The 24,820-nt window shown below is 46.6% G+C and overlaps 1 protein-coding gene across 7 annotated transcripts in view; it reads right to left on the bottom strand.

Annotated features, from left to right (window-relative positions):
- Nucleotides 1-2,950: 2,950 nt before the first annotated feature.
- ARIH2 (ariadne RBR E3 ubiquitin protein ligase 2) overlaps nucleotides 2,951-24,820 on the bottom strand; it is a 36,453-nt gene continuing 14,583 nt past the window's right edge. For 4 of the 7 annotated variants that reach the window (XM_070456110.1, XM_070456109.1, XM_070456111.1 and 1 more), the window contains 13 exons: nucleotides 15,494-15,561; nucleotides 14,930-14,993; nucleotides 13,602-13,752; nucleotides 12,543-12,664; nucleotides 11,244-11,353; nucleotides 9,797-9,914; nucleotides 8,796-8,846; nucleotides 8,684-8,705; nucleotides 6,540-6,691; nucleotides 5,555-5,698; nucleotides 4,891-4,959; nucleotides 3,672-3,811; nucleotides 2,951-3,466 (listed from right to left, as the gene is read on the bottom strand). In XM_070456110.1, the coding sequence (XP_070312211.1) occupies nucleotides 3,442-3,466; nucleotides 3,672-3,811; nucleotides 4,891-4,959; nucleotides 5,555-5,698; nucleotides 6,540-6,691; nucleotides 8,684-8,705; nucleotides 8,796-8,846; nucleotides 9,797-9,914; nucleotides 11,244-11,353; nucleotides 12,543-12,664; nucleotides 13,602-13,752; nucleotides 14,930-14,993; nucleotides 15,494-15,561 (1,236 nt within the window). In that variant the 3' untranslated portion in view covers nucleotides 2,951-3,441. Of the gene's footprint in view, nucleotides 3,467-3,671; nucleotides 3,812-4,890; nucleotides 4,960-5,554; nucleotides 5,699-6,539; nucleotides 6,692-8,683; nucleotides 8,706-8,795; nucleotides 8,847-9,796; nucleotides 9,915-11,243; nucleotides 11,354-12,542; nucleotides 12,665-13,601; nucleotides 13,753-14,929; nucleotides 14,994-15,493; nucleotides 15,562-22,126; nucleotides 22,173-24,820 lie in introns of all 7 variants that reach the window. The other 3 variants (XM_070456115.1, XM_070456114.1, XM_070456113.1) reach the window with 3 other exon arrangements.

Raw genomic sequence — 24,820 nt, forward strand, 5'->3', positions numbered from 1 at the left:
CCGCGGGGTCGCACGCGCCGCGCCGTCGCCAGGACAACGGCCGCGGAGCCCGCGCGCGCCGCGGTCGCCGGGAGAGGGTGCCTGGGGACGCCGCGCCCGCGCTGCACTCGAGATCTCCCGGCCCTGGACCCCGACCCACACTGAAGTGTCTCTTTCCTGAGGTGGGTTATTATCAGGCAAAGATGCACACTCCCCAGGGCAGAAGCCGCGCCCCCCACAAACGTAGATGCACAGGTACAGGTAACCCCAGTGGCAGTTTTCTCCTTCCCTCTTCCGGGAAAAGTATGGTCTGCATTTTCTCGTTCCCGGAGTGGGGTGGCAACAAGGAGGCTGGGCCAAAATATGACTTAGTACTGCGGCGGGTTGGAGGCCGATGACTGCGCAAGCGAGGTATGGGGCCCATGGCGACACTGACGCTCGCCAGTGCAGGAGGTCAAGAGCACCTTGAAGGTCTACTCTGCGGTAGGTGTGAGCCTCCCAGGGAGGTCTGCAGGAGTCAGGTCTTAGGAAGCAACTGCCTGATGTGCGGGGACCCACAGACCAGGGGACCCGGCCTGGAGCGGCCCCAGAGGGCTTCCTGGAGGAACCCTTGGCACCCCTAACAGTAACCTGCAGGAACGCAGCGGGTGCACAGGCAACACTCCTTGCCTCACCGCTGCCACATTCGAAAAGGGAGAACAGGACTTTTCCGTAAGTGAGTCTTAAACGTCTTGGAAGCAAGTTAAACTCAGCTTATGCCCAAATATGGAGGTGAGAGGACATACCAAAGCTTTTTTTGTGTGTGTGCTCTGCTCCACATCCCGCCCCGCCCCCTCACCGAGATATGCAGACAAGAGCAACGTCATTCACACGGTCCCCGGTCCCCACAGGTGGTTTCTCCTTACCCTGTTAAGGCTCCCCTCCCCCTTCAGCTTCCTCTCAGAAAAGAAAAGTGTAAAAGAAGTTTCCTGGTCTTCTCAGTGGGGCAGGCCCACCTCCTCTTGAAGATTCTATACACAATGGCAGGTTTCATCAGTGTCCCGTACATGGCTTCATCCAGTCAGTCAAATCACCCTTTTGTCAATCTCCTTAGGATACTAGAGAAACCACTGTCCAAGAAAATAAGTTCTAGATGCCACACGCACTTTTATAATCAGAAACTTTCAGTTTATTTTTAATAAACCACTCAACTTTGAGCAGATGACATTGCCTCAACTTTTTCTTTGAAGAAAACAAAGATATATGGTAAATTTGTGAAAACACTGTGCCTTCCTTTGCAGGGCAGAAACATTCTGCATGAACTTTTCCATGTTCCTGATGATGTTAGCAAGAGACAGCCACTTGGGGCATGGAAGGAAGTTTTCCACAGGTCAAGGGCTGCAGGCTGCGGTCTGGGCACAGAACCTCTTGCTGCTCTGGTGGCTGGGGGTCACAGCTGACTGCAAGTACACTGTGTGGTAGTTACACAGTCCAAACAAGCACAGGGTGGGATTTAAGGAACAGAGCTGCAATTCCGGTCCTGCTGCTGCCATGGCGGTGACACCCAAGGGACTCAACGGAGAGGTGAACATTCCAGACACTGGGATCTTCCATGTGCCAAAAAAGCAGTCATACCCCACCTCTAGGTGGACACTCTCGTCCTTCGGTTGGCTCAGCGCTTGCCAATTCTGGGTTCGTCTGTTATACTAACTTGTCCTCTCATTCCACCCCATGGTCCCTTCCTTGCAGGAGATGACAGGAAGAGGCAAAACCTGACTGGGGAGAAACGGGGCCTGCAGCCAACCATGTACCCCATGACCCCAAGAGTTACAACTGTCCTCTGTCTTCCAAGAGAGATTCAGTTTGCAACTAACATGGTACCTGGGGGAATTACTGACTGAGGTGAAAATGTTGGAATATCAAAGAATTTCCAACACAATATTTATTCACAGATTTCCAAGCAACTCTTCCAGGAGGTCAAGGACGCCCTGAACAAGAGCCGCAGGAACCCCGGGAATCACAGATGTCACTTCGGAAAGGCCCACAGGACCAGGTTCAGGACAAGTAGGATACCATGCAAACTGCTTGTTCCTTTGCACTGTGAAAAGACTGGCCTTTTTCCTTGGCCAGCCTCCTGGAACAGGAGCAGGGACCACCAATTAGGAACGCCCCACTAGCCTCAGACTCCAGACCCCAGAGGTGGTGCCCTCCAACACTGGAAGCCAGGCGAGGGGGAGCGCACCCCACACCCAGAGCAAGTCATGGAGACAAACACTCCAGGTTAACATGAAAACAATTTGTGCAGACACAGCCCCTGAGCCAGGCAGACCAGAGCCCTAGGGATAGCTCTGCTGAACTCTGACCTTGACATTCACCAGAGGAGAGTGCAGCAGGCCAGCGTCATGTATGGGTGTGTGTGAACCTGGTTGGAGTCCCTCCACGGGAACACTGGCACAAAAGAAGGGGCCGAGGTAAAACAAGTCTTTGGGGGAATCCCTTTAAAAGTGGATCTCTCTCTTCAGGAAACAAAAGAAAACTGTGCTGAACTCACGTCCCCTGTGCTGGAGGGCCACAGCTCATCCATGCGCTCTGCTGTGGGCTCTAGCCTGAGTGGCCAGGCCCTGGTAAAGCTCACTTTCAAGATAAATGAGTCCACAGACACGCAGTGCCATTGGACATGATGATACCCGGGGGCAAGATTCTGTTCTGTATTGTCTCCTAACTGCCAAGGTGAGGCAGTACCCTTGATCACAGAAGGGTCTACAAGGACCAGGCAGGAGGCACGGCGTGATTCTCTGCACACCATGGTGTTACACAGGCCAACCCCATTTCCCACCATCTGCCACCCATGCTCTTTACTTGGGGCTCCAGCTGTGGCCAAAGGCGTGTGAATCTGGAAAGCAAGTACCACCCGGAGCCCTTGTGCAGCAGACATCCTGAGGCAAGGGGGGCGGACAGCGTATGTTACGTTCTAAGTAAAATAGCTAGAGGGTAAAACACTCCAATGCCAGTTTATTTTTAAAAAGGGTTCTGTGTCATTCTATGGTTTGTTTGCCCCCCGGTTTTGTTTTGTTTTTTTTTGTATAATTGTACAGCCTTTGAAAATTACGTAAGTTGTAATGATCTAATACTATTAATAGTCATTCAGAAAAAACTTTCCTTCCCTCCCAGCAACTATCCAGGGGGAACTGACGGTCCTGAGAAGAGGCCAATTCAATGGGGCCTCTACCCTGGTGGAAACAAAAAGCAAAAAGAGGAGGGGGAAAAAAAAACAACAACCAGAAATCAACTAAGAGGTGTGTGGCCAGTGTCTCTCAGGAGTGGGGTCCTGGCTGTTGCCTGGGGTGATGAGAGGCAGGGAGCCTGCAGCGTGCAGCACGGCAGCCGGGAGACCTCGCAGCCACATCGCCCTCAGCCGGCACGCCCGAGTCCCAGCCTAGGTGTCATGGAAGTCCTTCAGCAGCGTTCTCCTCCGCTGCTCCGCTATGTGCATCTGGTTCTCCAAGTCCTGCACCGGGGAAGCAAGACGCGGGCTTGCACGGCCCAGCCCCGCGAGGATGGGCTAGCCGAAGCCGCCCCCTGCCACGGGCTCCCAGGAGTCAAAAGCACGGCCCTCCCCACCCTTCTCAGTGGCAGCCTCCAGCCCCTAGGCCAGCCACCACACCAGCTCTCCCTTGCCTGCCAGGGGGTCCTAGAGGACAGCAGTCACTTACCCCTCTGTCATAGCTGTCCGCCCGCTCCACCTTCCACGACAGGTTTTCAATCTCAGCCTCCAGCTGAGCCTGCTGGTATTCAAACTGTATGGGTAGAGCAGGAAGGTCAAAAGGAGTGGGGACGGTAGCCAGGGCAGGGCCTGCAGACGGGAGGGGCAGAGGCAGCACCTCAGGCTCGCAGGAGCTCCAGACAGCCCGGGTGCTGTCCTCAGAGGGCAGTCCTACTTCCTGCACCCAGAGCCAGAGGCCGGCCCAGAGGTCCTCCTGCGGAGGACAGCCACGTGGCCAGGCTGCACTCGCCCTCCACCCTCAGAGGAAGGGGAAGGACTGAAGCCACAGAAGAGAGTGCTCCCGACATACGGGGAAATGGCCGCTGCAAAAACAAGTCAAAGTGGACATTCACAGACTCTGTGCTCACTGAATACTTTGTTTTTTTCCAGCCCTTCTGAAAATCAAGAGTCTTCAAAATTTTCAAACCATTTGACTTAGTAAGTATACACCTCTTGCACAAAGAGGTTTCCCAAAGTCTTATTTGTGATAGTGAAAAACAGAAAGAATAAACGCCTCAAATGATGGTACGACCATATAATGGGACATCTATGCAACTATTAAAAAATGGCATTTTCCAGCATGGTGAATAATGACAGCTGCAAAAACTGTTGTAACAAAAAATGTCACATATATAACTGTGATTATAGAAACAGTACTAATTTTCAAAGGCTGCAAAATGCTAACAGTGCTCATTTCTTTCTGGGGGGGTCATGGATGATGTAAATGTTTTACTAATTTTTTCAACATTTGAACAATCAGTGTGAATCACCTTATAACTGGGGAGGAAACAACCCCTATCTAAGATGAAAATTACACAAAGATGCAAATGAATGCCACAGTATTTAGGAACACGCATGCTGGGTATCCTCCCAAAACATAAGCACTGGTTCCCAAGTGGTCACGGATATTTTCAGTCAGCCACCCTAAAAAATATAGCTGTTAACGGCTTCAGTACACCTGCCTTCCTATTACATGAAACGGCAGTACCTGAGATCCACTCTGGAAATGCCTAGTCGGGGCCCGGGGATCAAAATTTTTCAGTGGCCAGTTTTGTTTTGATTTTGCCCTCCCAGCCACCAGGGGTCTTGTCCCTGCTCGCCTGCAAGGTGTGGGCAGAGAAGGCCCCTCTGAAGCTAAGAGGGCAGAGCAGAAGGACGGCTTCCCTTACCAGCTTCTTCCTGGGCCCGGACTCCATGTAGTAGGCGTATGGATACGTGTACTGCAGGGTGTATCGACACTGCAACAGAAGACAAGGGATCTGTGTCTATGACTCTTAACTCCATGGACCTCACGTGGCTGATACAGGCCTTACCCCACCATGCAAATCAGCCTGGCTCTACGGGAACTGGCCTGAAAGAGATGAGGCCAAGGCAAATAAAAGATGAACTGCGGGACAACATGGCAAAAACTGAAACAGAAATGGTTACAGAACACCCATGGTTCCTCTCCACACTGGGATTTATTACCAGCAGCTGCCTCAACGGCTCTTCCCTCTTGAGTCGGACCTCAGAGTCCACACATCTATCTCAATACTTGTCCAAAGACAATCTCTTATTTTCCTCTGAGTGATGCATGGATGGGACAAAAGAAGAGAAGGGCTCTCATTTTCCCTGTGGTTCTATCCCCGCAGGCAGAGGCACTGGAATACTGAGTGCCCTGGATATCCGGGGGAGGGCAGGGTCCTCAGTGGACACAGCCCAGAAGATGTGGACCCATGAGCCGGCACATGCGGGACTTCACAGGGGGTGAGCCCTGCCCTCGACAGCACCTCCCACCCTCAGAGTCCTGGGCCTCACAGAGAACTAGGGATGGGAAGACTGAGGGGGACAAACCTTGGCCAAGAGCTTGGCAGCGTTCTGGAGGTACTGCCAGTCGATCCAGGTCCCCAGGTTGTTCATGACCCTCTCCTGGATCTTCTCGTGAATCCGCTGGTATGTCTGTGCCTCCAGCTGCAAGCTCTTGTTGTGGTTTTCCCACTGTGGGGTCAGAGGAGAGAGAAAGCTGCAGGCATGCAGGAAGGTGCAGGGATTCAAAAGCTGTTCAGAATGGTCACAGCCTTGTTTAGCTGATGGGGGCTGTGTGTCCTCGGGAGCGCACGAGGCGGCTTCCTCAGTCCACACTACCAACCCTGTCTAGAGCCCCTATGTACCTGCCAGATCACTCTACCCACTTAGAGCAACAGGACTCTAGCCCTGAGGACAAAGCAAAGCTAGGTACTCCCAGGTCTCTTGTGCTTAGAAACCAAAAGTTCCATGCTCTGTGGGCTTCTGGGGAAAACTGCCTTCTGAATCTGACTATTAAGACAGCAGTGGATTGGGGGATGTGGCAAGATGCAGGCTGGGGGCTGAGAGATACAAACTACTGTGTGTGAAATAAATAAGCTACAAGGATACCCTGAACAGCACAGGGAATGTAACCAGTATTTTATAATAATGATAAATGGAGTATAACCCTTAAAAAATTCTGAATCACTACGTTGTACATCTGCAAGTTACAGAACATTGTAAGCCAGTTACACCTCAATTAAAGACAAACAACAAACGTGGCACTGAATGGATAAAGACCACCTGATGGTCCTTCCTTATCCTTCACAATTCAGCATCACACAGGGTCGGCAGGTCCTTCCCTGTTGGCTGTGCCCGCCCTAGGGAGCCTGAGAGCCGCACCTGGAGGCAGCACTCGGGCCCGGCCGGCGCTCCACGCCCTGACTCCGGTGTGCATGCGCTGCTGCAGCCACCGGTCACTGGGAGTTTTGCCCAGCAGGGCCAAGTGGAAGAAGCCTACCCTCGAGAAGCAGGTGCAGGAGAGGACGCCTACCCTCTCAAAGTAGAACAAGTACTTCTTGAGGGCCTCCCTGGCCTGGGCTTGCTGGCTCTGGTTGACGATGTCGGGGTTCTCCTTGTACCGGCTGCACTCGTAGTACTCGCTGCCGTGGGTCTTCCAGTCTCCTAGACACATCCAGCAGAAGTCTGCAGGGACAGAGAACGCAGCACTGACACACACGACGCAGGCCCACGTTCCTCCACAGGCACAGGCGGCGCGGGAGGCCGGACAGAGCCGGCTCCGGGGATCACCTGGCCCGGACGCTCCCCGGCCACCCCTTTACAGAGGGCGCGGACACGTCCCAGGCCTGTCACGGCCCACGGTCCCCGCAGCCGGTCCTTGCCGATCTGAACGACAGCCTGCAGGTGGTCTCAGTTTCAAGAACGCATACGCTTAGTGCCTTTTTAATCCAACACAGGCAGACGCTGACCGTACAGAGGCCACGGGTCTGCTGTGTCAATGCCTCCACAGCAGCAGAACAACCTGTTCGACTGAGGCCCACCTGGCCATTCAGAAAACACCTCTGCCCTCCTGTCGACCTCTCACTCTCAACACCTGTCCTAGGTGCTGTACATGAAACTGGGGATGAAGACTTCCCCCCCTTTTTCTTCTTTCTTAAAAAGCACATTTTTATGGGAATTCCCCAGTGGTCCAGTGGTCAAGACTCAGTGCCTTTACTGCCAGGGCCCAGGTTCAATCCCTGGTTGGGGAGCTAAGATCCTGCAAGCCAGTGTGACCAAAACAACAACAACAACAACAAACAAACAACAACAAAAAAGAACAGATTTTTATCAAACCCACTGCTACCCAATAGTTCATGCCCAGAATTATGACTATTTCCACACTGAGGAAGCCAAGAGGGAAAAACAGAGATCCCCTATGGATGCTATATATCTGAACAATTACTGTGTGCCTCAATGGACAGGGGCCAACCACGGTTGTGTGTTCTGACTGCCAGAGACCCAGACAGCAGTAATCACTGTTTCCCATGATTCACTCTCATAAGCTGGCTCACTGACTTCCTCGGGGCTTGTGTAAAACTTGGGGAAGCTAGAGCCAAAAGCTAGACCCAGAGGTCGTTCACTTCTCTTCTCCTGGGAGGCTTCACGGAACAGTGCAATACAGCTTTCGCCTCAGTCAGCTAGGTTGTGTTTGCTGTCTTAAATACTGCTACATTGCTTAGGGTTGCCCATCCAGGTGGTAAAACTATTCAGCAACACGAGGGATGGTAGTTAACTCTGGCCAGTAAAGGATGGGGAGAGGACACACCAAGGACTCTGAAATACCAGGCCTGTGGTGGGTACTTGGGTGTGCACTCAGGCATTTCTCTTTAAACTCTTCGCATGCCTTACGCACTGTTCTAAGGGGATTGTGCACGTCCCTCTCATTCAAACACATGCAGAGAAGACAGGGTGGAATTTCACCGAGGAAACACGCCACTACACTTCGGCATCACCGTTCCCTTCTAAAACCTCACCTTGACTACTCTGATTACAGTGTGATCCTGGGAGGACCCAGGGACAGCAGTGGCCAGGCTCTTACAAACAGAAGCTCTCAGGGCCAGCTGGGCGGCATGTCAGCAGCTGTGGAAGAAGTCTATCTGGACATACATTCTACCTGAAGGAGTTTTATCTCTTTACTTGATCTGGCAGGAAGGAAAGCAAAACCAATGGTTCTGTGGAAACTACACCGGCCAGATGAAGGAGGCCAGAAACCCTCTCTGAAAACTTTTATAATACCTGAAAGGCAAACTAGGATTTGACTGCTTCCTGGAGAACCATGGGCAGCCTGCTCTAAATGGTGTCCATCAGACAGCACAGAAAAGCCCCATGCTACTTACCTGCCTTGGCAAAAATCAAAAGAACACACTAAAACGTTCTTCTTGGATGACTGAGGATTTGTGAGGGTGTAAGAGCCATCCCAAAGTTGGCGGCAGGATTATTTAAGGGACCAAGAAATAATAAATCAGCAAATCCAGAGCTGCTGTACTCTGGTCCTCATGACTGTAAGTGACGGAAGCCACCCTGTTTGATCACTGTATCATGAAAGCAGTGGGGGGAAAAAAAAAGCAGTGGAGACCCATGCACAAGAAACAGAGACTGTGCCACTGGGCCTGGTGCACCAAGCTTGGGACTCACCGTGTTTACATTTGGAGCATTGCTGTCGGAGGGAAACAGAAGAGAACATGTTAAGGGCACGCTGACCAAAGGCTTCAGGTCACACAAGCAAAACGTACAGGCCTCTGCTCACCATGTGATTGCAGCCGCCGTTCTTCTCAATGCAGATGTTGCACTTGGGACACTGAGGAGACAGAAGGGCGCCGTTAGGCTCACGCACCAGCAGGCCGGCTCTAAGACAAATTACACAAAGCTCCTGGCACCCGTGCCCAGCAGCTCATCGTGCGAGCACTTCTGGGGAGGAGCCTCTCACTTAAATGTGGCGGGTCGCTGAGGCTGGAACAGCAATTCAAGGAAATGAGGTCAGCAGGTTTGGCCCTGAAACACTCTAGGCTGAGCCCCGCTAAGTCTGCCACCATCTGTCCCTGCCAGGAGGCCGCTCAGATTAAGCTCAAGCTGAGTCAGTAAAAAGCTGGCCACTTGAGAGGAACGGCAGCGCAGCCTACGAGCTGCCACCTGGACTGGGGCCCGCTCAGCCTGCCTGAACTTCGACTTCCAGAAGAGGGCATGGAAATCACCTCCAAAGCTCACTCCCATCTGAGAGACGCCAGCAGCCCCAGACAGAGTGGGGACCAGTCTGACGCCGGGCACTTCACGGACATGAAGGCGGCCTTACTTCATGATGTCATGCTCACAGCTGCGCTGCAGGGCGCCTTGCCTCAGCGTGTGACTGGCACCGGCTAGGGCCCGAGTGCTGAGTCATGCGCAACTCTAGGGGCTGCGGGCCATGCTTTCCCATGGGACGTTTCCAGAATGAGAACTGGGCGGGCCTGGGGTTGCATTAGAGTTTTGCTACTTATTTGATGTGGCTGTCAACCACTTCCCTCCCAGGGCTGTTAACATTGGGGAGGCATTCAGTAAAACCTAGTTTCTATCTAATGAGTCTTCCTGAGGGCCAAACTTCTCCAAGCACTTTAGCATTTCATTAAAAGAAAGGCACCTGGTGCATGCTAAGATAAACTGCTGCAAACTCTGCCGCGCCGGGGCAAGGGTCTGCCACCTCCATCACGAGCCCCACGGCCCTGGGTGGCACTAGGGAGGGCAGACCCATGACAGGTAAGATACAGTCCTTACGTCTTTAGTGTGGGCACTAATGTAGTTGGCTGTTTCAGAGTCGTCTGCACACTTCGTGAGCCATTTCCGGATTGTGGCGCAGTCTGTGGGGGCGTGATACATCTGACGACACTTGAAACTTAAAACCAGAAAAGATAACCATTAGGTCAGATCCTGTGTTTTTCCTTTTCCTTCTGTCCAAGCCAACAGATCTGGAATTAGAGCTTTTCCAAGAGGTAAAAACTCACCTCTCGCGGCGTCCGAGACCTTGACTTACCCAGGATTATTCTGAAGTCCTGGGGGACTTCTCTCAATAAACCCAAATGAGACGTTTGTTTTAAATATCTTAGGTGATGTCAATCCTTCCTAACAGGATATCAAATTCAGAACTCAGATTTTCAAAGGGCTCGGGGGTGTATTCTGAAAAGAGGACTCAACTCCTACCCAAGGCAGAGATCCAGGCCTGGGAGCCCTGGCTTATCTGAGTTCGAGGTTCCTACCGGATGCACGCTGTCGGCACTTGTGTAGTCTGTGAGGGGCACGTTACCTCTGATGAGACCGAAACTTAGAATCAGAAAAGGAAAACTCTGACACTCATCCGGCCAGGCTCCTGTGTTTTTAATTCCCCTTCCGTCCAAGCCAACATGACTTTCTGGATAAAGGCTCTCAGGCAGGTAGCCTATCAAATGTCCCAGGGAAAGACGGCCCTAACGTGGGACATAAAGGGTGGAGAGCAACTGCATTAGTGGTTCTTAACGTTTGGTGAGTCACAGACTCCCTTCAACCATGCCTTGAAAGGCAGGCACATATGCACACAGACCCCATTTTCTCCCTACTTTTCCTGAAGCCCCACTGTGACTCTTCCAGCGAGGTGCAAACAGGGGGCAGGTCTGGACCTAAACGAAGGCTCTGCCATTACCTGCACCTCGCTTTCCTCACCTATAAGTAAGGGGAACAGCAGTACCAATCACACACAGTTGCTGTGACAATGAAGGGAAAGTGGTCAGGAGAGAGTGGCTCCGCTGATAAGCCTTCAGTATGCTTCAGCTAGTTCCATCATGTTTACTGGATAGAGTAAACCCCAGATAGATGTAAACCACATTTATGAACTGCAGTGTTATAAAATTAGAATGGCCAACAGAGAGAAAGATTAAAGTGCTGGTGGCTGGAGCTTTCATATACGGCAATGTGAATTTTCTGTGCAGATAAATCTACATCCACACAGACACGCAGTCTCTGGGCCCTGAATCTTAGCAACATAAACCCCAGCACATTCTCCAAGAGTCTGTGTCTCCTTCTTGTCTCCAGACCGAGTATCATCAAACATCTGCCCACGTGGAACAGCGCTGCTCTTCTGGCCCAAAGGCCCTGCCTCTCCCAGCCCTGCCCTCACAAGAGCCACAGCAGTGATGCTGAGAGGAGGAGAAGGCACCCGCCAGGGCTGCTCGGCACCCACACTCACTCTTACCAGAAGACCTCGTTGCACCGATTGCACTGTACTCGGCGAGCTCTGGGCTCCTGTACCCGGATAACCATGGGGCAGTCTGCACCAGGGCATAGCTGGAGCTGGTAGTGACTCTGTGAACATACCAAGGGGGGAACAATGAGGACATCCCCTAGTTGTCCTATTAGTCCTCCAAATTAGGACCATCCCCTAGTCCTCCAAATTAGACCTCCCTGAGTACTCAAACGCCTCCTGTTCTTCCAGCAAGAGGCTACAGGAATTCATGACAGATGTCATGAAGACCAGACATTAGGCAGGTCCTTAAAATGCCCTTTGAATGTTTAGCTTAAACCAGGGAACAACTCACCAGAATGACCTAAGCTTAGATAACAGAATGGAATACAGAATTGTGTCTCTGAGATGAAAGTACATAGGGACTAGGGTTGGAAAGGAACAGGGCCCAGTCAGTTGTGCATGAGACTCTGAGGGGCTCAACAACCCAAACCAAAGGCAGCAAACAGCACCAGGAACAAGGCCTTTTGTTTTTCCTGCAGCCTGTGCATGAGACGACCCAGACCATCATTCAATCCAATAAGCTTAGGAATAAAAGGCAAAGATCAAAATTATGCTGTGTGGAACCAGCAAGCCTGAATAGGTAGCCCAACAGAGGGGAAGGACTCCAAAACTGACCACTCTGAGAACTCGAACAAATTGCCAAATCGCCCAAGAAGCAACACCCCTTCTTAGGGCTGACTCACACAATGAAGGGAATAGAACAGCAACTCCTGAGATATGCTTGACTTATGTTTATCCCCCTACATACAACAGCTTGTTTAAGTAACTCTGTATTGGGCGGGCGGGGCAGGGGGGTGTGCGGCTTCCCTTGTGGCTCAGCTGGTAAAGAATCTGCCTGCAATGCAGGAGATCTGGGTTTGACCCCTGGGTTGGAAAGATCCCCTGGAGAAGGGAAAGGCTACCCACTCCAGTATTCTGGCCTGGAGAATTCCATGGACTGTACAGAGTTGCAAAGAGTCGGACATGACTGAGTGACTTTCACTTTCACAAAGTGGGCGTGCCTGACCATTCTATACAAGAAAGAAACCAAGGCTCAGAGAAGGACTATAAGGGCTCAAAGGATACAGAGTGAGGAAGAAACAGACTTGGGATTTACTAGTACTCTAGAGTTTTCAAACTTTTTAAAAGCTGTGCAGCTCTTCCTTCAGATGGAAAGCATCTACTGGCAGCCTCCTCTGTAGAGTAACTGGTGAGCATCTGATGAGAAGGGGGCTCAGGAAGACCAGGCACAGCTGCGGCTGGGCATACCTCCACATAGTCCCTGAAGAGGTAGCGCCTGTATTTATCTCTCAGTTCTTCATTGGGCAGCAATGGAAACACGAAGTCCTCTGGTGTTCGAAGTGGGCAGTCCTGAGCCATGCAAGAGACACCTGTTGAACAAAGACAACCGGATGGACAACTGTATCACAGAAGACACACCTATAATGTATTTGCTGAGTTCACCCAACAAATTCACGTTTTACACAGGGAACCCCGGAAGCATCAGAATTTATTCAAAGAAGAGAGAAATCAATATATTTACATAGTGATGCAACTAAAATATTATTACAAATTTTTAAATGACAGGGAATTCCCTGATGGTACAGTGGTCAAGACTTTGCACTCTAACTGCCAGAGCCCTGGGTCAGGGAACTAAGTTCCTATAAGTTACACAGCACAACAAAAAGAAAAAACAAACCAACCAACCCATGAAAACCAAAACCAACCAAACAACAAAAACACTAAAAAGCCAAAACCAATTAAACAGTATATATCACAAATAGCACTGATTTAAAAAAAATGCTTAAAAAATCCCAGAGGGTTCTTGACTTACAACTTAGTTTTGTGATGTGCATGTGATTACCATCAACAGAGTGAGCTTTTACAGATATAATTAATATAATGCTGATTTTCATATCATGAAGTCATAATCTAACAAAGACTCCTTTAACTCATCACAGAGTGAGTTTGATTTGTGCTTACCTAAATCACAGTAAACCCTCTAGGAGTTTCTGAAGTACGGCTGCCACTTTGAGAATCAAGATAGACAGGGTAGGCAGCTTAAAGGACAGTTTTCCCAAAAGACAAGAGAAGGTAGTCTTGGCGTCACACGAGCATTTACATAAACGCCCAAACATTAGCCTTAATTCTCGGATCTTGCTCAGGACTAGGGTAAACTTTGCCATTTTCAGACTGACATGTTTGGAAACCAATGGTTCCGATTTTGAAAACTTCAGTTAGGCTCACAAGAAAACCTGAGTACCAGCAGGGGCAGAGCTGAAGCTAAACAGTCCCCGGCAGCCTGTTATGACCCCGCGGTGGACTTACCCACACCCACACCGTCCTTGATGAGCACGGAGCAATGCTGCTCCCAGCAGCTGCGGCAGAACTGGTGCTGACAGGCCAGAGAGAGGAGGTTTTCCTTCCGCACGAACTGCATACACACTGCGCAGTGGTGAGGGGAGTGGGCCGGGGGCACCTGCAGGGAGTAAGCGATGTGAGCCAGCCTGCAACAAGGGTTGGAACTCAACTGCCAGGTATGGGCTCTGTGAGCGCCAGTTCTGAGTAGAAAAATGTATTATCAGGAAGGCTTCTCGAAGGAGGTGATAGTGGAGCTAGGCTTGGTGAACCCCTGAATTTAGAGAAGCAGAGAGAAGATGGACATGAGCTCTTACAGTAGTTTATAACGTCAGGATTTCGGAGCTGTCAAGGTCCTGAGAGGCCATTCCATCTACCTTCTTCGGGAGGCTACTGGGTTTCTTTTGAAAACGGCCCTCATTCAGCATGACATAGACTTGCTTCTCAACAACTACTATAAACCCAGCCAATAGATTCTTAGGGGCTGAAGTGTGAGCCTCTAATAGCTCCAGAACCCATACTCTGCTACACAAACTGGCAAAGACAGTCTGGGGACACCAGCCAAAACCACAAACCAGTGAAAACCTAACATGAGGTTCTTGTTAGTTCACTGGGAATACCAAAAATAATTTGAGGAAAAGGACCATACTCTGTCTAGTATGCTCCTGGAAATTTTCTAAGAAGCTGCATAAGTTATGTGGTGATCTGAGCCCTAATTCTCCCCCATTCATTTGACAAATGCTGACCGAACTCTTAGCAACAGGAAATTGCTATACACTGTAAGATATGATTCCTAAACTTAAAAAGCACTTACAGTCTACTATGGGAGCTAAAAAGATATGAGTGAATCACTGAAATGTACATGTAAAGGTAAAAGATATAATTAAAGGAGTTTGGAGGGGAGTGTTCCCAGGAGACAGGTTTTGTGAGAGATGGCTTGGATTCGGGTCTTTAAAGGTGAGTTCTATTCTCACGAGCAAAGATGGGGACAGGATCTGGACATTCCCAGCCAAGGGAGGCACCAGCAGGGTTAAAGAGGCATGCAGTGAGTGGGCACCCCAAGAACACAGCAGGAACAGAGAACAGGCTGTATGTAAGTGCAGGAGACAGGTGAGGCTGGAGACGGCGGGCAGTGAGTCACTCCTGGTCTGTGAGGAGAATTTCCAAATGATATCGGAAATGGAAGATTTAGGCCTATACTAGAACAAGTATCTTGGGCGTGCTGCACTATAAACAAAGTAAGATGGTTCTCAATAACTGTGTGAGCCACAGCAAGTCCATCAGGAGGGGACACTCACATGTTTTGATGGACTGGGCTGAACTCGAGCCTCAACGAGCAGCTGAGCAGAATTAGACTTGTATCTACAAAACAAAAAGCATAAAGGGAATCAGAGCTCCAGTTCTGGAGGTATGGTGGTAAATGAGCTGACCTTTTCCTCTGAAGGTAATAAAGCACTATGTCATGATGTATTTATTCCACTTGATGTGTCTGAAAGAAATAACTGGAGATACTGCCAAATGTTATCTAGAAGGGCACTGATTTAACATTAATGATAGCATAAAAACTCTGACCTAACTTCACTGCCCAACAACAGAGGTTTGGAGTAGGCTGGAACATCAATATGGTAAAATACCGTACCTCCATTAAAACTGGGGGTACAGAAAGAATATGCTGAAAACATTGGAAAAAGTTCACAACATACTGAGAGAAAAAAGGCTATAAAATATGACCCAGTGTTTTAAAAATACAATCTGTACATTGTAAGGATATTCTCCATAACACAGACAATTATTACCACTGCATGGGCAGGCAGAGAGAAGTTACAGACAATGCTATCTCTTCCTCCCCCAAAATACCTTACCTGTCCAGTATCTCTGCAACTTGCCAGTGGAAATTAACTAATATAAGTTTAGCAACTGAATGAGATACCTAGAAAGAAGAAAAAAAGAAATCTAATTATAATGCAGTTTCTTTTTCCCCAGAGTGCTCTTACATTTTGAGAAATGCATACATTCCTCTCTACTGCAGGTCCAGGCTTGATTTTTAAAATCTTCCTCTTGGTTCTGTTTTATCTTTTATGTTCAGACTCTTAAGCAATTTCCTGGATCTCTCGATTTTTCAAACTTTGTTTTCATTAGCAACCCTTCAAAGAAATTAGTTTGATTTCAAACTTACACAAAACCATCCTATCTACAGTAAATAAGGACCTAGAATCCAAAGTAAGCAAAAGAGCTATAGGTTCCCTAATGTGATTTATGTTTGCTGAAGCTGCCGTAGGAGGCCGTACACGAGCACCTCCAGTTAGGTGTGTTACTTGCAGAAGCTCTCCAGGCTTGGACTTTTTATATAAACTCAGAAAAACAAAACAAAGCAAAAAACACCCCTGGTTAAAACCTCTGACTCTATAACAAAACTATTCATCCACAAAGACCACTATCACAGAATGAAAACAGAGACAAAGCATTTGGTATAAGTGTTAAAATTTGCTTGAGAATAGCTTTTGGATACAAATATATTTTTATAACTTGAAAATTATATTCTTTTATTCTATTTATTTATTTTTGGCTGCAGTGCGCCGCTTGTGGGAGCTTATTTCCCTACAGTGGAAAAGTGGGGTCCCAACCAATGGACCGCCAGGGAATTCCCAAAATGAAATTTCTTGGCCTTCCCAAAGAAAGAGAACTTCAACAGCATACCTGGTCTGATCCCTTGATCTCAACAGCACTAGCAACAGCAACAAAGCCTCAATTAGCATACCAGGTGCAGCCCCTCCACGTATGGAAAACGACACAGGCCTCCGCTGAAACTGAGCATTTTACTGTGACAAGTCCACTATGACCAGCTCAACATTCCAGCAGAGTTCTGGTGAGAACTGATAATGTGAAGAGAGGACGTGTCTCAGTTCAGTTCCGTCGCTCAGTCGTGCCCGACTCTTTGCAACCCCGTGGACTGCAGCACACCAGGCTTCCCTGTCCATCACCAACTCCTGGAGCTTACTCAAACTCATGTCCATCGAGTCAGTGATGTGTCCAGCACTTTATAAAACTGAATAGATGTCCATCTATTCTTTCAAAGCCAACTGCTGAGGATGTATCAATTTATACAACGCTGTAGGCACAGGCACCGCCCACCAGTCTTCTACAGGAGGCACTGTGATTGCCCACAGTGTATCACAGACTGTCAAGGACTCAGTTTCCCCCAATTAATCCATTATGAATGTGACGGAATTTTGAGACCATTAATTAAAGCAAAATGTAGAATGATGGCACCTTGCCCAGTAATGGACACCAAGAAGATCTACAGGGAAGTCAGGATACAAAGGGCCCTCTGAGCAAAAAGCAGCACAGGGTTAAGGAAGAGTGCCTAGAAGAATTTACGCTAACAGGCAGTCTCCGAAGAGAGGCCACCTCCTCCCTGATTTGGGTCATGAGAGAACTGACTTCACCACCCACTGTCACCCGCAGCAGTCTCCCAGAGGAAGAGATGTCAGGTGATGTGTGGGGGAGGGGGGCACTACTTAAGTTACCTTTAGCAAGAGGGCCAAGACAAATATATGATATTAAAACATTACAGATAAAAATCTGTCATTCTCAGAGTGCAGACAGCTGAGCTCAGGAAAGAACTAGCCAAGTATTCACACCATTTTACTGTGTAATGCTCAAAGAGCTTGGCAATCCGTTCTGAATCTACTAAAGTTGACACTTGGTAACTGAGGAAAGTCTTCCACTCTTTTTATGTGTTCAACTGTGGAAAACAAGAGTCTTCCAGCAGAACCAAGACAAACTATTGCTGGACTGTTTTGATCAAGCAACTAATAACCTGTGAGTGGTTAGGATTATGTATTACCAAGAAGGACTTAAAAGTATCTATGTATGTACCTATGTATGCATTATCAAGTAGGTCCTAGAGCATTCATTCATTCATTCATTCATTTTTGGCTGTGCCACAAAGCTGTGAGATCTCAGTTCATGGTGGTGAAAGCCCAGAATTCTAACCACTAGGCCACCAGGGAAACCCCCCAAGAAGAACCTATAATGAGGTCAAACCTCTTCCAAAAAGGGTGATAAACAACCACTGATAACCAAAATAGACTTAATGATTTGGGAAGGACACATGACCATGTCACATTCAAGACAAATTTGCGGTTCTATAAGATCAACATGTAATAAGAAAATTAAAAGTCTTATTTATGTATGAGGCTTTTTTCTATTTCTGAATACACTTTCAGAAAGGAGAGCAGGAAAGAATACCTCTTTCAAATTCACTTTATGAAGCTAACACAACTCTGATAAAAGGCTGATTTAACATGTGAAAACGCCTAAAGCAATTCACTGAATTAACAAAGTAAAAGTAGAAAAAAACCCAAATGATCATTTCAATAGACACAAGAAAACTCATTTGACAAAATTGAGGAATCACTCAAGGTAAAAATTCTTAGCAAATTAGGAAGAAAAATAGAACTGCCTAAATCTAATACAGGGTATTTAAGGAAAACATTATACTCTATAACAACACAGTGAATGCTAAGATCAGGGACATGACAAGGAAGACCACTCATCATTTCATTTAACACTGTACTGAAGGCCCTAATGAAGCATGGGGGAGAGAAAAAAACGACACAAAAAGAAACAAAACTACCAGTAGAACTAATAAGTTTAGTAAGGTTAAAAAAATAGAATGCCAATATATAAAAATCACAAATGTGTTTCTACAGTGGCAAATAAAAATTAAATTCTGTTGATAAATATATTTTATTTAACTGAATATATCTAAAATATTTCAATGTTAATGCATTGAAAATTATTAATGAACTACATTTTACATCTTTTTTCATCTAATTGTTCAAAGTCCATTGTATTCATAATTACAGCACATCCCAATCCAAACTGGCCACATTTCAAATGCTCACTGGCGACATGTGATCACAGCCACCATAACGCAGCTCGAGACAGAACACCAAAGCAGGGGGTTAGGGTATAATCAACAGTCGACCCTAAAATGTTGGAGAGAACCCCGAATATCCAGAGCAACCTTGACAGAGCAAAGCTGGAAGAGACTTACACCATCTGACTTCAAGACTTACTAATAAGCTACAGTAATCAAGACAGTGGGTACTGGCATAAGGACAGACATATATACAGATCAATGTAACAGAATAGTAAACTCATACACTTATGACTAATTTTCTACTAAGGTACCAATGTAATTCAACAGATAAACCAGTCTTTTCAACAAATGGTTCCAGAATAACTGAACATCACTATACAAAATACAGAACTTAAATGCTTAGTTCATGTCACACAAAAATTACCTCAAGATAGTTCACAGTGTTAAATGAAACTCAAAACTATAAAACTTTCAGAAGAAAATCTTTGCAATCTTGGTTTTTTTAGGTAAAGATTTCTTAGATATGACACTGAAAGCACAACCCTTAAAAGAAAAATGTGATATACTGGTGTTCATCAAAATTGAATTTCATTCTTCAAAAGACATTATTAAGAAAATGGAAGAGACGAGCCACAAAATATATGATTTGCAAGAGAAAAAATAATTGCAAATCATATATCTGATAAAGAACTTAATTCAGAACATATAAAGAACTCACACAACTCAAAAAGTTCAACATTATTTGTCATTAGGGGAATGCAAATTAGAACTACAAGATACTACTTCACACTCACTAGAATGATACAGAAGACTGACAATACCTAAGTGCTAGCAAGCAGGTGGAGAACCTGTAACACTTATATAATGCTGGTGGGAATGTAAAATAGCAGAGTCTCCTCAGAAAACAGTTTGGCAGTTTCTTAAAATGTTAAACGCAATTCCACTGCTAGATATCTACCCAAGAGAAATGAAGACAGGTCCCTGCAAAGCCCGTTATACAAACCATCACAGCAGCATATTTCACGCGGAGCTGGAACCAACCCAGATGCTCATCGACTGACAGTGAACGAGCGAAGTGTGGTGTATATCCATACAGTGGAAAATCCTCACTGGGCAGTAGGAGGAAGCATTTCTGACATGTGATACAACATGGATGCACCCTGAAAACATGTCAAGTGAAAGGAGCCGGACACAAAAGACTACATACTATAAGATTCAATTCATATGAAATTTCTAGGAAAGGCAAATCTATGCAGACAGTAAGATGATCAGTAGTTTCCTGGGACTGGGAGTGGGGACTAACTACAAACGGATATAAGGGAATGTTTTGGCTGATGAAAATGTTCTATAACTTGTGGTGATGGCTATATATTTGTTTACATTTACTACAGCTCTTCTACTGGTACACTCTAAAATGGATGAGTTTAATGGTATGTAAGTAATACTTCAATAAATGCTAAAAATAAAATTGATCAATGGACAGATACATGATAAAGTAAATGAACGAAAAAGGTAGCACCTGTATAATCTAGATAGTAGACAAATGGATATCTACAATTCTTTAAAAGTCTTTGTATATTTTAAATCTTTCATGAAGTTGGAGGGAAAGTTTGCCAACTTTAATTCAACGGCCATCTTCTGAATAAACAAATGTCACAAGAAACAGAGGGTTGACCCTTACACCATTGCATCAGAATAGTTCATTTTGATCTTTTATGTACTCCTCAGAATGAAAACATCCCCTTCAGAGTTCTAACATACATAGTTCTGACCAAAGATGAACAGACTAGACAATGTGAATTTTAGCATAAGTAGGTCTGTAATGCCAGTAACTTCACAACACTCCGGCTCCCTCTAAACCTCCCACACCAAGCCCTCAAGGCAGGGAGGGCAAGTAGTGGTATACAGTTCATCAAACACTGGAGGGTCCTGAAGTCCCTGGGTGGTCCGGAGAAGGCTTTCAGAGTCACAGATGGAGTCAGAACATGGTCAAGGAGAGCCCATCTTCCTTGCCCTTCCCTCTCATTCCCTCTGCCTTCAAACCTGACCCACGATGGGTCAGAAGGCTCTGGAGAGCGTTCCGTGAAGCTTGAAAGGACCGTGGGGTCACCTCTGTCATCATCCAGCCTGGACTCTGCTCTGTACTGCCCATCCAATCTGGCTTGGCTTTGCCATGACATTTACAATCTCAACACCCTCAGATGGTTTTCAGATCTTTATTTCAGGAAGCACTTGGCTACACGAATGTCAAAGAGGACTTGGCTGCTGGACATCACTATTTCCCAGAGATTGCAGGCAAACTTCTGTCATCCTCCATAATTTGTGTTTGGGAGAGACCTTTAAAAAGCTACTTTCCAGATACAGGCCCTCAAAACATGTTCAGTAGTTAACACCTGTGCAGACACCTAAAGGCGTAGATGACTGCTGGGAAATCAAGTTCTCCTTTCTGTTTTTTTAATAAAGAATATACAAAGTGTCCATACAATTCTATCCCGGCTTCAAAGCAGGGTTTGCGGGGGAGGGGGGGGTGGACCTGAGGCCTGAGGGGTAAATCCTGGATAGCAGCCAATGATGCTAAGATTTTCTCACAGAGATGCAGTGGGGATTGTGTACATGAGGATTTTAGCTGCTGTTATCAGCAAGCCATTCCTGACATGACTAACAGCACACAAGTCCACAACCTCAGCATTTCAGGAGATACTCTGGACGCACTTTCTTCTGTGATCTAAGGGCTTCAGAGACTAGAGAAGTGAAACTGTAAATAGCGAATAGGGCTTGTCAACTTGGAATGGAGACTATCTTGATAAGATAACACTTCTGGATCTATGTGGCCTCTGGCCCACTCAGTATAAGGAGACAGACGCAGGATTCCAGCAGCAATTTGGTTACTGGCTTATATTTTAGCCTTCCTATGACTTGCTGCCCCACTCTGTTTCAATTTTCTTGTATGTATTTTCTCTGCTAGGTCCCCAAGCAGAAAGCAGACTGTGGTGAATCTGTTTTTCAAATCACAGGACCCGAAGTCCACCTGAAGTTCGTTAGTACATGAGAGCCTCAAATTTCTTTTCTAATTTCCACCAAACTCTTTCCCCAGAAAAATTCAAGTATCAGAATTTTATAAATTAATCACTGGAACAAACGTTTTTGATCCCCTGACCACAAAGCACTTAAAATACCAGAGGGAGATAAATCCTGCCATGGAAGGAGATGCTCAGTACATACAACATTCTGGATCCTTTCTAATACACAGCCAACATCTACCTTTGGGGAAAACATATTCAGAATTTCAGGAAATTTAACCGATATTACTTGACATCCCAGAGCACTTGGATTGTATACGTTTATTACTCAAATAATGCACAGGACATGCTAGTTTGATATATGGATCAGGGTACATACTGAATAGCCTCCATTCCTGACAACAGCTCCCCAGGAAAACCCTGAGTATGGTTAGTTGTTTCTTCATCTTTTTCGTCTCCTACAGTTGGTTCAAGCCGTCCAGTCCTTGGGGACGAGTTAACAGCACAGCTTGCAAATAGATTTTTTCCCCCAGAAAACAGAAATTCAGCAGCCCACCAGAACTGTCACCAGCCCTTCCCACACTTACCAGTGCCATAGGGAGGATGCAGCCGATGGCAGAGAGCATCAACGGCCTGAAAAAATACAGGTGGTAGTTTCAATTTTTATTTAGAATTCTTACTTGCCAACTGCCTGAAATCTTTTAAGGCTACCCGAATGGGGCTCCATGCCTCAGCCTGTTGTTAAGCCACTTCATGGTCCAATCACATTTGTTAACAAACACTAGTGGTCATTCACTAAAAGACAGAGAGGAAGGAAAGGAGTGAACTGTTGGCGAGCTTCTGGTCTAGGGTAGGAAGGGACGTGATATGGGAAAACTAGCCTAAGGAGATCAAGATGGATGGATTCAAGTCTTGGAGGGCAGAAAGTGAGCTGAGAAAGTACTGAAGGAATAAGAGAAAGAAGTAAGGTTAAAGCACAGAGACGAAAGAGAAGGTGAACACCAGGTGAGAATGGGGCAAAATCAGCAGTGATGGTGGCAGTGGGGTCCCGGAAGATAGGCTCTTAGGCAAGATCCAGCCCTCAAGTCTGATGGCAGTGGTGGCGCTTCACTCTCCCATACCCCACACCTCCATACTCTCAGGCTGGAAAAGGCCAGCTCGCCGGCACCTTATTCTAACTCTGCTTCCTTGCATTTTCTGTCCAGGGAGGGAGAGCTGACTGGTAATTGAGGCACCGACATGTTATAAATGCTCTACAAAATATGATTAATGAACACTAATTTGAAGATTTCTCTCCAGTCTAACCTTAATTTAGTTCTTTTATGGTCTCTGATCATTAAAATCAATGCCAAAAACATCTAAAGACCTCACTAACTACAATTTCTTATGAAAAACACAATAAAACAGAAATACAAAAGTCATCCCTTCCTTGACCTTGAAGGGTACTTTATTATGAAAAACTCTGAGCATCTACATAAGTGAAGAGTATGATGAAACCCATGTACCCATCACCTAGCTCCAACATCAACTCAGAGCTAGGCTATACCTTACCTACCCCATTACCCTCGAGATTATTCCAACGAAAATCTCAGCCAGCATATCTTTTCGGGTTTGCATTTCCATGAAAATCTTCTGGGAAATACTTAGTACAAAAGACAGATTACAGCCCCTTCTAGAATTCCAAAAGGTTTTCTAGGGAGGAGCCATATAGTTAGGATGAATACTACTTTAGTGAACCAAAGTCATATCCGTTAATCACAACCAAAAGAAATGTAGATAGGAGCTCACAGCCAATGAATGACACACAGTAGGACTAAAAGCCAAGTCTCCTACCATATTCCTGCAGCTACAAGCCCACCTTGTCCATATGTGATTTCAAATGATGCACTGTCTCTTCCAGATACCGCGACTGTGAGGAGGGCAAAGGAGAGGGAATACCAGACACTTGTAGGGAGTTCCAGCTAGGTCACCTCTCTTCTCCAGAGGGTACCTCAGAGCCCAGCATATCTTAGCGACAAAGTCACAAAATCTAACAGCATGTTTAAAAGAGGGCCACTGACAGCTGCTGTTAACTGTGCTCAAAACATATCACATTTCTATACACTTATATGTTTATGTAAATAAACCTCCATAGGAATGAAGTTCTTTTCTGGGGGAAGAGGTTTCTCACAGCACTTCCCTTCTCTGTCATACCTAAGCACTTAGAACAATGCCTGTGCCAGTACTAGGTCCCATATGCTAACACTTCCCACCACCTGTCTCCTGTGGTCTCATCTGAAATCACTGCCTATCCACAGCCTCCTCCAGAGGCCAGGCAGGCAGGCAGGCAGGCAGGTAGGCATCAAAGCCTTCCAAGTCCTCAGGGGGTGCACAATCTAGCAGGAGAGGCCAGATACAGATCTAAAAAGGAAGGTTTAAAGGAAAAAAAAGAATGGTGAGCTGAGAGGTCTTTTAATGTGACAGGAATGGCAGAGATGCTGACAGGAGGATTGAGGAGCCAAAAATCAAACGTTAGGGAGCAGAGCAGGAAAGAGTTCAGGCTGGAATCTGGAGAAACCACTTCAAATTTCTCAACAGACCAAGATAAAATGGTGTTTTCAGCAGCTGTGTCAGAAAATAGGGAATAGAAGCAGAAAACATTTTGTTTATGCATACCTGCTTTCTGTCTTATCATTCTAAAAAAGGAGGCAGAAAGTAAAGGCCAACAGACCTTTAAGTTATTTTATGGTAGAGGTTAAATTGTTTTTTCTCCATCTTTCTTAGCATCTATCTAAAAGTTAAAACAACAGAAGATACTCAGAAACACTTGTTTTATTGAGAATCAACAAATTCTCAACCTATCCCAATTATAGCAAACTCAGAACCTACTCCAATATCACTGAACAAAAAATAAAATGGTTCATAAAATGCATTTTGATGAAAAGGAACAATACCTGCCACTCCATCCCACCCCATCCTGATCCTCTCCCAGTCTTCCTAGCCAGGACAAATCTCTCCCAGTCACTTCTCTGGGGTCTTCTGGTTGATACCAACATCGCTGAGCGTGCCCATAATTCTTTACCAGACCTAGCTTACTTATGCCACTCCCTACCCACTCCCATCCCAGCCCCAACTTCTGAATATTTAAATCACTATTTTCAGTTCCTCTTTCTGTAGCCTTTGTAATTTTAAGACATTGTTTACAGGACCAGAGTTGCATTTTCACCCCGGAGCTTTTTCAATGGCACTCTCCTTGGCCCACTCAAAGAAGAATGTTTGTACCTCTGGCATAAATGCATTAT

The sequence above is a fragment of the Odocoileus virginianus genome, chromosome 26 (assembly GCF_023699985.2).
Source record: "Odocoileus virginianus isolate 20LAN1187 ecotype Illinois chromosome 26, Ovbor_1.2, whole genome shotgun sequence".
Lineage (NCBI taxonomy): Eukaryota > Metazoa > Chordata > Mammalia > Artiodactyla > Cervidae > Odocoileus > Odocoileus virginianus.